This window comes from Leucoraja erinacea, chromosome 10, assembly GCF_028641065.1.
Source record: "Leucoraja erinacea ecotype New England chromosome 10, Leri_hhj_1, whole genome shotgun sequence".
Lineage (NCBI taxonomy): Eukaryota > Metazoa > Chordata > Chondrichthyes > Rajiformes > Rajidae > Leucoraja > Leucoraja erinaceus.
This window is the reverse complement of record NC_073386.1, coordinates 17,051,138-17,069,286: the sequence shown is the minus strand read 5'-3', so window position 1 is coordinate 17,069,286 and position 18,149 is coordinate 17,051,138. Positions and strand designations below refer to the sequence as shown.

At 42.5% G+C, this 18,149-nt stretch overlaps 1 protein-coding gene across 1 annotated transcript; it reads right to left on the bottom strand.

The window, feature by feature from the left end:
* Nucleotides 1-845: 845 nt before the first annotated feature.
* On the bottom strand, nt 846-12,989 carry bsnd (barttin CLCNK type accessory subunit beta). The gene is made up of 4 exons (XM_055641595.1): nt 11,865-12,989; nt 9,763-9,866; nt 5,066-5,317; nt 846-3,706 (listed from the first exon to the last, which is right to left on the bottom strand). Exons 1-4 carry the CDS (start codon nt 12,039-12,041, stop codon nt 3,280-3,282), a joined length of 960 nt encoding a protein of 319 aa, XP_055497570.1. The 5' UTR covers nt 12,042-12,989; the 3' UTR covers nt 846-3,279.
* Nucleotides 12,990-18,149: the final 5,160 nt, after the last annotated feature.

Below are 18,149 nucleotides of genomic sequence, written 5' to 3'. Positions count from 1 at the left end.
TTCAAACTCCGTGGCCCGGGGCGGTCGAAGCTGCCGAAGCTGCCGCCCTCCAGTCCAGCGGACGAAGCTGTTGTTGCGGGAGCTCTGGAAAAACAGGTCACCATCCTGTGACCTGCGAGCTCCTGACGATGTCGTCTACTGGCCCATGGCCAAGCCTCCGAGGCTCCAAAGTCGGGTCGGAAGTTAGGTTGTAACGCCACCACAGCCCCGAAGTCGGCCAGCCTCGCGCTGGTAAGTCCTGGCTGGCTCTGCCTCCAGAGCCTTGAGGTCAGTCCCAGTTGGAGGCCGCCAGCTCCGCGATAGGCCTCAGTGCAGATGGAGACGGAGATGGGGGATACGGCAAGAAAGGTTGCATCCCCCCCGAAGGAAGTCAAAAAACATGATTCACCCACCTCCCTCACCCCCCCCCCCACACACAAACACAACTAAATAAACTGTAACAACGGGCCAAAAGAAAACAAAAAAAGAAAAGAGAAATGGACTGCAGGCGAGCCGCAGCTACAAGGCAGATTCCAAACACGTGCAGGTTTGCAGGGTAATTGGCTTCTGTAAATTGTCCCTAGTGTGTGGGATAGAACTAGTGTACGGGTGATCACTGGTCAGCGCGGACTAGTTGGGCCAAAGGGTTTGTTTCGACGCTGTATCTCTAAACTAAACTAAATGTAAAAAATCATGCTTTTTCTTTCAAGCAATGATATGCCATGCCGCAAGTAATGCAGTGTGATCATTCGAATGGTCCTGACAGCAAGGATGTGATTTCCCTGGAGAAAATGTGTACTAGAGAAACCTAACAGCAGGAATGAAGTAAACCATGAAACATGTAAACAAGTTCCTGGGAAGAAATATTGAATCACTCAGTGGGTCGTTCTGCATTCATTTTAATTATCTAATTAACCTGTGACCTTTAACTAGCCAGGAGGTAATTAAACACACAGGATATTTGCTTGGGCTCACAGCACTATTTGTTGAGCAGATTGCAGGTAGGCAAGCTAATTTAGTTATCTGGATGATTTGGAAAACATTGATGTGTGACGTCCAATTGACCTTGTGATTCATTTATCACGTTGATCAGCAGTCGGGTATTTTCTGCTGATAAAATTGTTTTTGTAATTCTTACTCCAGTGATGAGTTTGCACAAACGTTAATGCTGTGTACAGGAAGGAACTGCACTGCAGATGCTGGTCTACACCGAAGATAGACCCAAAATGCTGGAGTAACTTAGCAGGACAGGCAACAATTCTGGATAAAAGGAATGGGTGACGTTTTGGGTCGAGACCCTTCTTCAGACTGTAAGGGGAGAGGGAGGTACAGAGATAAGGAACTGTAAGGTGTGAAAATGAGAAAAGGGGGATGTGGATCAAGGAAAATATAGAATAGATCATTATTAGCTAGGAGAGGGTAGCAATAAAGCAAACAAGGATAAAATGTAAACTATAGTCAAACTAGTCAGAGAACAGGGGAGGGGGGAGGGATGGAGAGAAAGGGAAAGCAAGGATTACAAAGTTAGACCCTCTTCAGACTGTATGTGCACTGTTTTTAATGCAAAATGCATTAATGCCAGGACTCACGAGTTTTTAATGACACATGAAGCAAATTGCTGGTGCCAAGAGTATTAGAATGGGAATGAAACAAAAACTCTGCAGATGTGTAGGAAGGAACTCTAGATGCCGGTTTGTACCAAAGATAGACACAAAATGCTGGAGTAACTCAGCGGGTCAGGCAGCATTATTGGAGAAAAGGAATAGGCGAGAGATTTGGCAATTCATTTTATAATCTTTGTGAATGAATATTCTCACCTGTCCCTCCACCTCCACCTCCTCTCTCACTTCCAGCCAGGGAGCCCCCGCTGCTGTTCCAGATGATACAGATGTTTGTGCACCTCTTTAAACCTCGTCTACTGCATTCGGTGCTCCCAATGTGGCCTCCTTTGCATCGGCAAGACCAATCCAAAGTAATTGTTTCACCGAAAACTTGCACTCTGTCTGCCAAGGCCTGCAGGAGCTTCTGGTTGCTCATCATTGTGACTCCCCTGCCAATTTCCATACAGATATGTTTGTCCTTGGCCTCCTCCGTTGCCAGACAATGGTGTAATTGTGCTTTTATTGTTGCATGTGTAAACGCACAGTGAAATTATTTTCTTACATACAGTCCAGGACATTATTCCCATACCTAAGCACATCGTTGATTAGCAAGCGTACATAAATAGTCTACTGAGCCCACATGCATGAGGCGCCATGTTTTGGCACTATTTTCAAAGTCCAGTTTACGCTCTAGTTCTTATGAGCGGTGCCCGATCCACGCAAGCCCCAGGCCTCCAGACATAGCCTAACTGAAAGATCAGCACATACAGTATTCCCCTTGGGTAGTCTACAACCCAACAGTATGAACATTAGCCTCTCCTTGCTTGCCCTCACTTATCAGTGTGGGTCATTTGCAAATGCCCCTGAAAAGGCTTAGCAAGTCACTCAGTTCCAGGGCATTTAGGATGTGCAATAGAACCTGGCCTTGTCAGATTTCAGGATGCAAATAAACTCTTTTAAAAAAAATTGTATCATAAGAGCGTCAAAGATTACGGGGAGAAGGTAGGAAAATGGGGGCAAGAAGGAAAACTAGATCGGCCATTATTGAATGGCGGAGTAGACTTGATGGGCCGAATGGCCTAATGCTGCTCCCATGTCATATGGTCTTATCTCTATTGCCAGTTTATTCCAATTGAGGCTTGAATTAGTTTTTCTTTTTTTTAGTCTTCAGTTCAGGGAGGGTATTTTTAGGATATTATAACTGTTGCAATATTGAGCTTAATCAATGAACAAAAAAAAATACGACTAAAATACCAATTTTCAGTTACAATATTAACTTGCAATTAAATTGCTATTGACAGTAATAATATTGGGATGTTCAAAACTGTTCATTTCTACCCCTTTTCTGTGCGGGTATACATTTCCTTCCTGATGCAGACATGATGTGAATCTGTGATTGAAACTAACCCAACCTGTTGCATATCCATAAACAGTTATAATTGGTCCGTAGACTATGCAGTGTCAACATTTTGCAAGGCTAATTCATAATGCAAAAAGTATGGTTAACATTACAAAATAGATTGCCAATACAGAATTCCGCAGGTTTTTAAAAAATCCTGAATTTTCTTAAGTTTCTCTAGATGGTGGCACGGCCTGTTTAAAACTTAAAAGTTCAAACACTATTTTCAATGGTGAGGAGGATCAACTGATCTTCAATATATGTAAATGTTTAAAAACATCTTGAAGGCGATATTGGATGTTACATGGGAATTTCATTGGAGCAATATTCTTCTTGGTGGGATTCCTCAAATATATGATTCCTTTTGTCATAAATCCCATAAAACATTTCATCTTCTGCAAGTCCCTCTCTCTTCTGACCTTCATTGGTTGTTGATTGTTCAAGTTTAAACGGCAGTGGCATTTCGTTGCTTGCAACATCTCTCTGATCACTGCCAGCAGCGTTAGAAGCTGGCTGGTCGCAGAGTCTTGGCCCGTCGCCGGACCCTGCATCAATGAAGGTAACGCTCTGGCTCCTAGTTGGGAGGTTCTGTCCTTTGTTTCTGGAAGAAATCGGGAGGTCCGACCTGTACCTGAGGGGGGACACGTTTTCCGAGGAAGATGGGCTGATCATTCCATTGCCTTCTTGGAAGGTGGCAAGAGGCGCCCCCGTGTGCCCTCCTTCACTGCTGCAAATGGACGGAGAAAAAAGTTACAAAGCCCAACGTGAACTTTGAACTTGCCAATTGATACCTCAGCAGGAATTAATTTCATAAATTAAAAATGTAATACAAATGCATTCCCTAGATCTCAAGAGTATTATTATTACAAGCAACACCTCTTCATCATAACACCATACAAGTACATTTATAGATAGCAGTAGCCAATCACTATGATATGATAAGATAGAACTTTGCTTATCCGAGGAGGGAAATTGGTCTGTCAGCAGTCATAAAAAACACAACAAGACACAAGATACGTGAAATTAAAGTGAGGATGGGAAGATGGGGGGGGAAGAGGGAGGGAAGTCAGTCTACCCCACGACACACTGTAAGAAGGAGGAGTTGTACAGTTTGATAGCTACAGGGAAGAAGGATCTCCTGTGGCGTTCTGTGCTGCATCTTGGTGGAACCAGTTTGTTGCTGAAGGTACTCCTCAGGTTGACCAGTGTAACTACTGCAGCGAGTAGTCAATGGGTTTTTGGAGTGAGCGATGCTTCTATCAGTGATGATACATAATAACTGCCTGAGAGTTGCTTTTTTCCCCAAAATTCTAAATTTTACGGGTGTCAGGGGTTATGGGGAGAAGGCAGGAGAATGGGGTTAGGAGGGAGAGATAGATCAGGCGGAGTAGACTTGATGGGCTGAATGGCTTAATTCTGCTCCTATGACTTATGACCTTTTGAAACCGATACTATAATTTTTTAGATTAGATTAGATTCAACTTTATTGTCATTGACAATGAGGATATATTGATGTATGTACATAGGCATATACAAGTATACAGATAATTGTTAAGGTGCAAAAGATTGACATGTGCTATATTCTGGTGAATAGAGCTTAACTGTAAATTATATAAACTATAAATAATACTGATAAGAAGGAGGGGGGCGAGAGCCGAGCCTGAGAGTTCAGCAGGGTAATGGTGTTTTGGAAGAAGCTGTTCCTTAGCTTGCTGGTGTGAGACCTGAGGTTCCTGTACCGCCTCCCTAATGGGAAGAGGGCAAACAGTCCATGGTTGGGGTGTGAGGGGTCCTTAATGATTTGGACCAGATTGCCTCTTGAAAATAAACTTGGACCAGTTTGCCTCTTTAAAAATGATCACTGTAACATGTAACGTCACCCCCTCCCAGCTTGAAATTATTAAGTTATGTATAATCTTTTGTTTTTGGAAGTGATTGCGGATATTCTTTTCTGAACTGTGCCCATTCAGTAGTCTGTTTGGTGACAGGTTTCGACTTAACCAAGAAATGGCGTGCATTTAGAAAGGTGAACAACCAGGAGGAAAGGGAAATGAAAAGTAAAATGCATCTTAATAGAAGAACTTACTTTCCATCAGAAAACGTGATGTCACTCCAGCTGGAACATGTTGCCCTGTTGTTTGCGGAGTCTTTGTGGACCTGGACTTCTGCATTCAGAGATGAGTGCTGGTCTGCATCCAAGTGCTGTGGCTGGAGTGAGGTGGGAGGTGACTGCACATCGCGGACATCACTGCTCACTATCAGCTGACTCAGCTCATAAATAGGAAGGGTTTGCTCACACTGTGCTGCCTCATCACAAGAGGTATACGGAGGCTGAGTGCTGAAAGAAAAATAAATAGCTGAGTCTTTGTTAAATATATATCATAACGTGTAATATTGGTTGGTAACGTAACAATGTGAGCAACTGCCCTTTGCGGCAAGTGCTATGTTTTAGAGATAGACCCTTTGGCCCATCAAGTCTGTGCGGACCAGCCATCACCCAGTACACTAGCACACTAGATACGATTTACAATTTTACCAAAGCCAATTAACCTTCAAACCTGCATGTCCTTGGAGTGTGGAAGGAAACCAGAGCATCCGGAGAAAACCCACGCTGTCACAGTGAGAACATATAAACTCCATACAGACTGCATCCCTAGTCAGGATCAAACTGAGAGGTTCCTTTCTGCAGATAAATCTACTGTGGGAAACACTGCTTTGTTCAATCTAAGTTATTTTTTATGAATAAAGTACCTTTGTTTGTTAGTTTAAATTATCATCTGTTCTCCAGTAACTAAGAGAGTAAATACTGAGATATTCATTACCCAGAGTACTGTAACCAATTCTAGTCACTTAATGCAGGGATTATTTTTAAAACTTGAAAGCAATGCCAAAACAAAATGAAGAAGGGTAATTTGAATATAGGAGCAGGGAGGTTCTGCTGCAGTTGTACAGGGTCTTGGTGAGACCACACGTGGAGTATTGCGTACAGTTTTGGTCTCCAAATCTGAGGAAGAACATTATTGCCATAGAGGGAGTGCGGAGAAGGTTCACCAGACTGATTCCTAGGATGTCAGGACTTTCTTATGAAGAAAGACTGGATAGACTCGGATTGTACTCGTTAGAATTTAGAAGATTGAGGGGGGATCTTATAGAAACTTACAAAATTCTTAGGGGGTTGGACAGGTTAGATGCAGGAAGATTGTTCCCGATGTTGGGGAAGTCCAGGACAAGGTATCACAGTTTAAGGATAAAGGGGAAATCCTTTAGGACCGAGATGAGAAAAACATTTTTCATGCAGAGAGTGGTGAGCCTCTGGAACTCTCTGCCACAGAAGGTAGTTGAGGCCAATTCATTGGCTATATTTAAGAGGGAGTTAGATGTGGCCCTTGTGGCTAAAGGGATCAGGGGGTATGGAGAGAAGGCAGGTACGAGATACTGAGTTGGATGATCAGCCATGATCATATTGAATGGCGGTGCAGGCTCGAAGAGCCGAATAGCCTACTCCTGCACCTATTTTCCATGTTTCTATGTTTCTATGATTGCCGGAGTGAGCAAACTCACTGTGTGGAAATAGAATTCAAGTCCTAAAGGGCTAATAAAGGGACACAAAAATAATGAATAATGTAAGTCCACTCATTGGTCTAAATGACAAAATTTAATCAAAGATCTACAAGACAGAATGGGGGAAAAAAACAAAACGAACAATGATATCTGGGTACAAGGACACAAAGTGCTGGAGTAACTCAATGGGTCAAGCAGCATCTCTGGGGAACATGGGTGGGTGATGTTTCAGGTCAGGACCCTTCTTCAGACTGATATCAGGAAAATCTGCACAACATAAATAAGTAATGTTCAAAGTCTGAAAGATAGATTCAGACCCAAAATATTACCTATCTGTGTTTTCTGGAGATGCCGTCCGACCCGTTGCGTTACTCCAGAATTTTTCCTTTTTTTCCTGTATCACTTGAAATTGGAAGAAAGGTCAGAGTGGGAATAGGAAGGGGAGTTAAAATGGAGAAGCGATAAAATCGAATTCATTCGGTGCTACCGATAAGGCCTCCTCTACATCAGCGAGACTATTTGTAGACCAGGCCATCGTTTCGCTGAACACTTGCTCACCTGTTTACCAAAGCCTGATGGAGCTTTCAGTTTTATAACCATTTTAACACCCCATTCCTTTGTACTTGGTAAAATAACTTATGGCAATGCATGGATACCAATGGTTTACCTGCAATTGTAAAACACTGCCCAATAGAATGATAGATTCAGATTTAACTGCAGTCTTATAAAGGAAGAAAAAAGTGTAAAGGGTCTGTCCCACTTGGGCGTTATTTGCGCGTCATTTAAGCGACATAATTTACGTGTCACGACGCAAGACGCGAGCATTGTGACGCGCGTATTGCGTGCATTACGCGCGCATGCGCGTAGTAAGACTTGGTGACGTAGGCAGTGACGCGCGGTGAGCTCGCGGCGCCCCAGGATTACAGGATGCTCAAATGACGCCCAAGTGGGACAGGCCCTTAAAGATATGGAAAATGAGACAGCAATTAGATTGAGTAGATTTATCTTTAAAGAGGCTGATAATGGTTTGATTGGCTTTTATATAAATACTAGACTAAGTGGGACCCGTTTGGTCCCATGTTCACACGGGAGGGCTGGTCCCCCAACGCAATATTCCACCTCGCCAGCAATTCCAATATTGGTGGCCAGTGGGGGGAGCTTTCTGGACCACTAGTATGGGTGTTGTGGGCTGAAGGTACTGGTTTCCAGAGGGCTAGTATGGACATTGTGGGCCAAATGGATTATTGGGGTGGCAGCTCAGTCCCTCAAGCCTGTTGTGCTGGCAGCTCACTCACGGCTGGTAGGCTGGCAGTTGACTCACGGCTATTCCTTGAAATTCCATTTCAAGCATGGTGCAAGGCCACCAAATTCAAATGCAGTTTCCTACCATTTCAAGCAGGGTGCAAGGCCACCAAATTCAAGTGCAGTTTCCTACCACTTCAAGCAGGGTGCAAGGCCACCAAATTCAAGTGCAGTTTCATGCCACTTCAAGCAGGGTGCAAGGCCATCAAATTCAAGTGCAGTTTCCGACCACTTCAAGCAGGGTGCAAGGCCACCAAATTCAAGTGCAATTTCATACCACTTCAAGCAGGGTGCAAGGCCACCAAATTCAAGTGCAATTTCGTACCACTTCATGCAGGGTGCAAGGCCACCAAATTCAAATGCAGTTTCATACCATTTCATGCAGCGTGCAAGGCCACCACATTCAAATGCAGTTTCATACCATTTCAAGCAGTGTGAAACCACCATAAAACCAACAAAACACCATATAAACACCACACTCACAGTTCAGTAGACATTCAGTGTGTTCAGTTGATTCACAGCTCAGACAGTCGTGACCTCTCCCTCCCCCATCTTGCAGAGGCTGAGCCACACCCACACTTCTGGGTTTTATAATCCCTCCCCCTTCCCACCGGAAGTGGCGTGGCACTTCACGGCATGATTGACAGGAGAGAGATTATCAACATTTTTTAAACACTAATAACACTTTTATTTTTAATTGATAGGAAGAATCCTCTGCACCTGATGAGCGGAAGGAGACTGAGTAAGAAGACCAAAAATCACAACCGTAAGTGGTAGCGTTTTATCTAAAATCAATATACAGTGCAAACAGGAAGTTGTCACGTTTAGACTTTTAATCCTGTGCTTTAGTTCAAACCAACCACCACCAACCATTTGCTGAGCTTTAGTTCAAACCAACCACCGCAAACCATTTGCTGTGCTTTAGTTCAAACCAACCACCACCAACCATTTGCTGTGCTTTTTTCAAACCAACCACATTTTATTTTCAAACCACATTAAGGGCACTCAAGGTCAGTAAAACCACACTCACAGTTTAGTAGACATGTGTTCCGTGTTATTCACTGCTCAGACAGAGAGGTGACCTTCTCGCTTCCCCCATTTTGCAGAGACTGACTGAGGCACTCAACACTTCCGGGTTTTATAGCTCTCCGGAAGGGGCGTGGCCTTCAGGAGAGAGAATCTCAACATTTTTTAAACATTAATAACTCTTTTATTTTTCAGCGATGGGAAAAATCCTCTTGTCCTGGGCAGCGGAGGGGGACTCTGAGTAAGATGGTTAAAAATCACAGCCGTAAGTGGCAGCGTTTTTTCTAAAATCAATATACAGAACAACAGGAAGTGGTCAAGATCAGACTTTTAGTAATATAGATTATATAGTTCCATAGCTTATGCATTCATAAAAACACAAAGCTTTGTTAACTGTCGTTAGACTTTAAAGATATAGTGCCGAAACATGGTCTTCGACCTACCAAGTCCGCGCAGACCCGCGATCACCCCATATGCCTGCACTATCCTGCACACACTAGAGATAATTTACAAATTTACCAAAGCCAATTAACCTACAAACCTGCACGCTCTTGGAGTGTGGGAGGAAACCAGAGCCACCGGATCAACACCCACGTGGCCACAGGAGGAACATATAAACTCCATACTTACAGCACCCTTAGTCAGGATCGAACCCGGATCTTTGGCGCTGTAAGGTAGCAACTCTACCATTGCGCCACTGTACTGCCTTCTCTTGCACTAAGTTACAAAACATAAATTATGAGTATGCTGCCACTTAAACTAACTTTGGCTGAAAAATCAATGCAAGGAACTCATTTGCCAGTTTTTCTCCCCCTTTGCACAAATTCCAGATTTACTACAGAAATCTGCAGCAAAGAATTTCAACATTGATGGTCAGCATTCAGGATGAATTACCTTGTTTTGAGAGGCACCCCACACTCCGACATGGAGCCTGGAATTTGATGCTTTAGCTGGAATAAGCGCTCTGTGTCTGGTGTGAAGGCTGTGGCAGGCTTGATCTACAAAAGAAAACTGGCTATCAGAAAATCACAAATAAAAGTCATTTTAAACCAATATTCTGCTTAAATTAAAAACTTTCACCTTTCATTATGTTAGGAGGTTTAATTTAATTTAGTTTAGACATACAGCATTGAAACGAGTCCTTCAACCCACTGAGTCCACACCGACCTGTTCACACTAGTTCTATGTATCTTGTTCATTCCCTGCACACAATGGGCAATTTGTGTACAAATTGCTAATTAGCCTACAAACCCGCAGGTGTATGGGATGCAGGAGGAAACCACAGCACTCTGAGGAAACCCACACAATCACAGGAAAAACGTGCAAACTCCATTCAGATAGCATCCGACGTCGGGATCAAACGCGGGTCTCTGGCGCCGTGAGGCAGCAACTCTGCCAGCTGTGCCACTGTTCCTCCCTAAGATCAAGAACATCAGTGCCACTCACTTATTCCAGTCTTGGTGTTAATGTAACACGATGCAAGACTAGCCTGAATTAAACTCTTAACTTATTAATCATCAGTGTTATGGTATTAGATGGATACATGAAGGCCTAGGCCTTGCTGCTGGAGGAGTGATGGTGATTTTCAGGCAGCTCCTAGGCTCATGTCATTTTACCTTCATTATTGGTTTGATTTTGATTCCTTCCTTGTGCTATAGAGGGACTGAGGAGAGTGGGCGACAAAAGTACTGAATGATGATCATCATCCCTTTGGGATTAAGGATGTCCATGTGATTCACTGCTTGGATGGAATGATAAGATGTTTGGCATCCAGTCAGTACCTTGCCAACACCAGAATGTTCCCAATCCCAATATTTAGTTTTGTTTTGTTTAGAGATACAGCATGGAAACAGGCCCTTCAGCCCACCGAGTCCACATTGACCAGAGACCACCGATACGAGGGACAATTTACATAAGGCAATTAACCTACAAACCATTTTGCATGTCTTTGGAATGTGGGAGCATCCGGAGAAAACGCACGCAGTCACATTGAGAATGTACGATCTCCACACAGACAGCACCCGTAGGCAGGATTGAACCCGGGTCTCTGGAGCTGTAAAGCAGCAACTCTACCGCTGCGCCACCATGCCGCTCTGATATCTTTCTCAACAAGAGCCAAGCAGCTATCCTTAAACCACAGGACCTGCTCTTCCTAGTCTCAGGAAGCTCCTCTGGGTGGCCTGCCATAACAAGCATTGATCCCATTGATCAGACAAGATGAAAATGTGAACACTATTTAATGTACTTATGGGAATGGGAATTAGATGTATAAGATGGCATTTGGACTGCTATGAGTGGGTGCTGTTAATGCTTTGTTGCTCTCCCCACCCCCCAACTTAGAAGAATTAGTCATGCAAATATTTCTTTAAAAAGGCAAATCATACTCAATTGTCATACCAAAAACAATCTAAATAGGATGTTTTCCAATATTTAAAAAGCTACTGCATGTAGTTACTGAAATATTTGAATACAAAGACACAGAGCATGCTTTTTGTCCTTCAGACAGTAATGTACAAAGTTTTTCCAGATGCCCCAACTAAAGCTGTTTGCACTTGAACATTTGAGTCTTAAAGAGACAGTTTATACTAAACAAGCCTTCGTTGTAGAGGTAGAATATCGAGCTTTATCACTGTCAATATGGGAAGCAAAAACTATAAGGGTTTAGCTATTGGAATAATACACCAATTGCTGATCTCATTTATTTGAGGAACAGCCTTTAGATAATACGGCCCCTCAAAAAAATAATCTGAGCAAATTAAATAAATAAATTGTCAGAACAGTGATAATTTTCATCCTGGTGAAAAAGCTTTGCTTGCTAACTTTCCTTACACCATTACCGTAAGTATTCATTCTTTAAACTCATTATTTCTTGTACCTATCCTCATTAACCTTCTCTCCAAAATGTGTCCTCTCTCTTGGTGAAAATATTCCAGCAACTCCTGGTCTTCCATTTAAAAACCCCACACTGTTTTTGAAGGATTAGATCTTTGTCATACCTTAGCATAACACTGGCAAATGCTCCAGATGATCCCGACAATGATCATCAAGATCCCAATGGAACAGAAGGTAGCATAGACCCCAGGTTTATCCACATTCATGATGAACATCCCAACCATAATCAGGAAGAATCCCAGAACGATAAGACTATAGCAAAACGTCTTGTCCTCTGCCATTTCAACTGGCCAGTGGGTGGGGTGTCGGAAGCACTTCAGTGTAGCCTGTAGTTTGTCTTCACGTTCACAAATAGACTACGCCTGTCCGAGGTTAAGAACCTGCAGCATGATCTGGCTTATTCCAATCTCAACAATGGGCAGATGTTGATGATTTTCCCACCTTTAAATTGATTGGGTTACAAGTTTAAATTAAACAACTGGTTTCCTCTCCGGTTTGGTCCGGTCGGCTCCAATGAACACAAACACCTCTGTGAGCTTACATACATACCACTGGAGCGCGTACCTATAACCTTCCCAGCAGGCTTTCACCATTTGGAAATGTATTCAATTACTCTCCACGTTTCCAAACAAAAATTGAAAATGTAACATTCAAATGAACAAATTCAGCTTTACAAATGTGTAGAGTTTTTACACTTTTGTTTCATGAATGTTTACTTATCTGGAGCAAACATTTGAAAAGAAAACATATTCAGTGCCCAGGTTTGCAGAAGTGTAAATGGCCTGATGTCGCTAATAAGCTATTTGCATTCATATATTTAACCTTTCAAACTTCTAATTCTAATGTACGTGCTGCATGCCCAGCAATCTGAATCAAAAATTACAACCATGCAACTCATGCCTGATTTATTGCCAGCTTTGTATAATTTAATGAATAAGATATTTCCCATTACGTACCGTGGTACGAGATGAATTAGTTGATTTTACTTTTTTTCCATTGCTGGGTATTTATAATAACAATAAAGCTGCCGTATGTTTATCAGACCGTCTCCGATTGCTTAAGAGCTGTAATGTTGAACCCAAAGCGATTTTTAAATGTCTTACCCTTTTAAAACTGCAGAGAGAAGGGAGGTTATGGGTTTGAGCCCACAACCAAGCAAAGAACAGAAAACATACAACTTGGCACATCTCAGCACAGCACAGGAACAGGCCCTTCAGCCCATTGCAGGTCTGTGCTGGCCACTAATCCCATCTATCTGCTCAAGGTCTATATCCATCTAATGTATATCTTAAACATGTTCATGTTTAAGTACCTCTTAAATGTTGCTATTATATTTGCTTCTACCTCATTCGCAACATATTTCAGAACCATCTATGGGGGGGGGGGGGTGCACGTAAGGTCACTGGGTCATAGGGCTTGACGCACGGAGCCGCTCAATCCATCTGGAGGACATCGCAGCTTCCGGTGTATGTTGTTAATACACAAAATGCGTACTTTCCCACCTGTTAAAAAACAGCAAAATGTTCAACTTCTGCGCTGTAATAAATTGTGGAAGTCGGGGTAAGCATGAGAGACATGTATCCAACTTCAGAATTCCAAACTTGAAGCAAAATGAAGGTAAAGAGAAACGAGGCTGAAGGGACAACAACAGCTAAAGTGCTTCGCGAACATTGGCCGTGCAGATATCGAAATTGAAAATATTGGGAATTATCATGTTTGCTCACTGCATTTTCATCAACAGTAAGGCATTATTTGTGTTTTTTCTTGATTCCTTTGGTATCTAAAGAGTCTCAGAAGTGATAAATCTGGCTGTAAAATTTTAAAATTGCCCATGGTTCTCAAAAAACACAAATAATGCCTTACTGCTGATGAAATGCAGTGAGCAAACGGCCAATGTTCGCTAAGCACTCTGGTTGTTGTTGTCCCTTCAGCTCTCGCTTCTATCTACCATCATTTCTCCTCACTTTCGGAATTCTGAAGGAGGATAAATGTCTCTCACGCTTATCCCGATTTCCATAATTAGTTACAGCGCAAAAACTGACCATTTCGGCGGGTTTTAACGGACCCGCTACGCTGGAAACAATGGTCAGTGCTTACCTGCAGTTCATCGCGTGTACTCCAGTTGGCGTAGCGTAGCAACAGTACGGGTCATGGGTCATGACCCGACTGCCGTGCAACCTCCCTATACTCTGTGGAAAAACGTGCAATGCATATCTTCTTCAAACTTGCTCCCTCTTCCCTTAAACCTATGTCCTGAGTATTTGACATTTCAAAGTTGAGAATAAGACACTGATCACCTACCCTAACTATGCCTCTCATCAATTTATATATTTCTGTCAGGTTGCCACTGTCTCCTGCCCTTTTGCTCTTGAGTTCATATGAACAAGGAATTGCATTGCTCCCTGGTTGCTAATCTGAATCTGAATCCCAGTGGATGCAATTCAAGTTTGTCCAGCCTCTCCTTATAACTAATGATCTCCAATCCAGGCAACATTCTGATGAACCTCTTCTGCACCCTCTCCAAAGTCCCCACATTCTTCCTGTAATGTGGCGATCAGAACTAGACACAATATTCCCAATTTGACCTCAACAGAGGTCAGAGACATGAGTCTGATATCTATGAGGCATAGAGTGGACATGGAAAGGATGTTTCCACTGGTGGGAGAATTTGTTTGATTAGCTGGGATTTGCAAGTAGCTGCATTGTGAATAATTCTTTGCTTCTGGCGCACCTTTGCTTCAAGATGGCAATTTAATGCATGTATGGAATGATCCTCTTATTTTTTCTTATTTTTTCTCTTTTTCAACAGTGAGATAAATACAGTCAAAACCAAACATTCATAATGGCTATTGAAGACCTCTGACAATCTTCTCTCCAATTATTGTTTGTTCACACTAAATATAAGCCCCACAGCTTTAATTGAGGTAGTTTAGAAGTGTTAAAGGTACTGGGATGGTTCCATCTCAGAGATTACATGCATGTGGTTTTAATAGAGAGTTTTCAAAATTGCACCAAATGCTAGCCCAGATTGCATCTGTGAGGCATCTACACAGCGGTAAATTCCCTGGTGTTAAGGGGCTGTCCCACTTGGGCGACCTAATTGGCGAGTTTGGAAGAGTTTTTAAAAATGACATGTCGAAGACCTCCTTCGACTATGTAGAAGACATCCTTCAACCTCCTTCGACTATGTAGAAGACCAGCTTCGACTGCTACGACTAGCTACGACTAACTTCGGGAAAATTGGACACTGAATGAAGACAGAGTGAAGACGACCTCCTTCGATCTCCTTCGACCTCCCTTCGACCATGATCAAGACTATCTACAACTACCTTTGACTACCCTCGATTACCTACGACTAACATGCCGGCCTACTATGACCTACTACGACTAAACCTACGAGTAAAAATAGTATCGATTTTTTCCATGGCGACCTTTTTTTACTCGCGGGCATTTTTTAACATATTGAAAAAAACGCCGCAACCTAGCTGAGGCCTCGTGTACACTGGGAGACCACTCTCGAGCATGAAGGAGAGTTATGGAGATTTCCTACGACCTCGTGTCGACCACGCTGTGAGTATGAGTCGAGGGCAAACTCGCCAGAACTCGTGGAATAGGTCGCCCAAGTGGGATAGGCCCTTAATGGTAAACAATTGACTTAGAGTACACCGACTATTATCTGAAACAATTTGTCACATGCCCTGTGAGGGACCTTTTGTATCACTGGTTTAAGGCGTAATTGCCATAGTGGAATCAGCAAAGAATAGTCATGTTTTTAGGGTTTCTTTACGCACTGATTCCACCCTCATTTTCATCTGACTGTTAGAAGAGCAACTGTACAATACAGACTTCATAGACTCAACTGGAAATGAGGGTAGTCAGCCTTTGGTGAAAATCAAAACTTATAGATGCCAGAAATCCAGGTTACAACAGAAAATGCTCGAAATGCTCAGGTGGGTCGAACAGCATTTGTAAAACATTCCCAGCATTTTATTAACGGGCTGTATTAAGAATGCAGACTTATACATTCTCTAGTGCTCCAGAGCTTTGAATGATTTCTATTGCCGTTGACTACAACGGCCAGGTTTGTGTTGCATATTTTGTAACTGCCTCATTCATTATAGCAACCATTAAAACTATTGGAACACTTTAACATTTTTAACCTTGCTCTCCTCTTTTTGCCCTTTGGGTACACATTTACCTACAGTATTTATTTCAGGACTATCATTCTTATTCGTTCAAACCACAGATGATTAAAATTTGCTACTGAGTTACATAGTTGAGTTAATCATAAATTTTGTATTTTACTTTATCCATGTTGGAACTGATAAATGGCTAGTTCAGGTTGAACTAAACTAAACATATATATTTGGGCAGAATTTTCTTTTAAATTTGCTATGGTTAGTGTTTTTCTCATGAACATTGTCTGTTGGGCGAGTCCAGAACCAGGGGCCACAGTCTTAGAATAAAGGGGAGGTCATTTAAGACTGAGGTGAGAAAAAACTTTTTCACCCAGAGAGTTGTGAATTTATGGAATTCCCTGCCACAGAGGGCTGTGGAGGCCAAGTCACTGGATGGATTTAAGGGAGAGTTAGATAGAGCTCTAGGGGCTAGTGGAGTCAAGGGATATGGGGAGAAGGCAGGCACGGGTTATTGATAGGGGACGATCAGCCATGATCACAATGAATGGTGGTGCTGGCTCGAAGGGCCGAATGGCCTCCTCCTGCACCCGTTTTCTATGTTTCTATTTAAAACAATGTTATGTATACACTGATTTTGCTATTGTGGTCAAGTTTTTTTTATTTTATGAAATGACTTCAGCATCAAACGTTTAAAATTGTTTACAACTACTGTGGGAGCCAAATGGAAAGACCATGTGGAGTTGGTTTTCCATGTAACGGGCAATTTATTAAACTGGTGCCCACCAAAAAACTCCAGGTGTCCTTTCCATTTTGTTCCTACACTATTATATTCTTCACACTGGTTAAAAAGTTGTCTACTCCAGTAAACAACAAAATACCATATAGTATGTCTACAACTTCTTTTCAAAGACAACGGTGTGGGACAGGTGATGATATATATGGTGGTGCTGGTAGCGGCAATCCCCCACCCAACTGGAGATACCATGTGATTAATATTAAAGTGATCAAAATAGTTCTAAACACAATTTCCATGTAAGTTCTTTAAGTCTATCCCAGCTGAAAGATCACTTGCAGCACAATGTTGCGTCTTCTCATTCCCTATTGCACCAAAAGACATAAATCTGTGGTTTAACTCATATTTATTTTCAGATGCCAGACTCTGTGCTGCCCAGTGCTGAAATGTGTTTACTATACGGAATATGGTGTAATATTAAGTGATGCGGTACAAGTACGAATAGTATACACCTACAACTGCATAGATCCGGATTCATTCTTGCAATATTATTGCATCACTTCCATGCACTTTGTATAATATTGAATTTTTATAACACTGTGGTCTCTAATCACAGAGGACATCTAAACAAGGCACAGAAGAGTTGGCTCATATCAATGATTGACTTGGATAATTGCTGTTGCAAATTATTATTTATTTGAAATATTATGCAATATGTGGAAAAGACATATCATAAATACAAAATGTATTTTTCAGAATGTATCTGTTTATTGATAACCTCTGCCAAACCCTTCAATAATTGGAGAGGTAGAAGACTCAGTAAAACATAGTGGCGCAGTGGTAGAGCCACGGCCTCATAGCACCAGAGAACCGGGTTTATACCTGACCACTGGTGCTGTCTGTGTGGAGTTTGCATGTTCGTCCCATGACAGTAGTAGTTTACCCCTGGATTCTCTGCTTTCCTCCTGGATGCTGTGATTTTCTTATACGTCCCTTAGACAATACTAGGCGGCTCAGTGGCGTAGCTGGTAGAACTGCTACCTCACGGCACCAGAGTCCTCGGTTCAACCTGTCCCTTGGGTGTTGTGTGTGTGGAGTTTACCTAGAAACACAAAGATAGGTGCAGGAGTAGGCCATTCGGCCCTTCGAGCCAGCACTGTCTTTCAATATGATCATGGCTGATCATCTAAAATCAGTACCCCGTTCCTGTTTTTTCCCCATATCCCTTGATTCCTTTAACTCTAAGAGCTAAATTTAACTCTCCATGTTCTCCCTGTGACCACATGGGCTTTCTCCGCAGTGTCTCGTATCCTCCCACATCCCAGAGATGTGCAGGTTTGTACATTATTTGGCCTCTGTAAATGGCCCTTACTGCGCAGTATATAAGGAGAAATTGGGATAACATAGAACTCATTTGATTGCGTGATCGATGGTCAGCATGGACTCGATGGGCTGAAGGGCCTGTTTCCATGCATCTTTCAACCAATCTATCAATATATCTGATACGGTTGGACAGA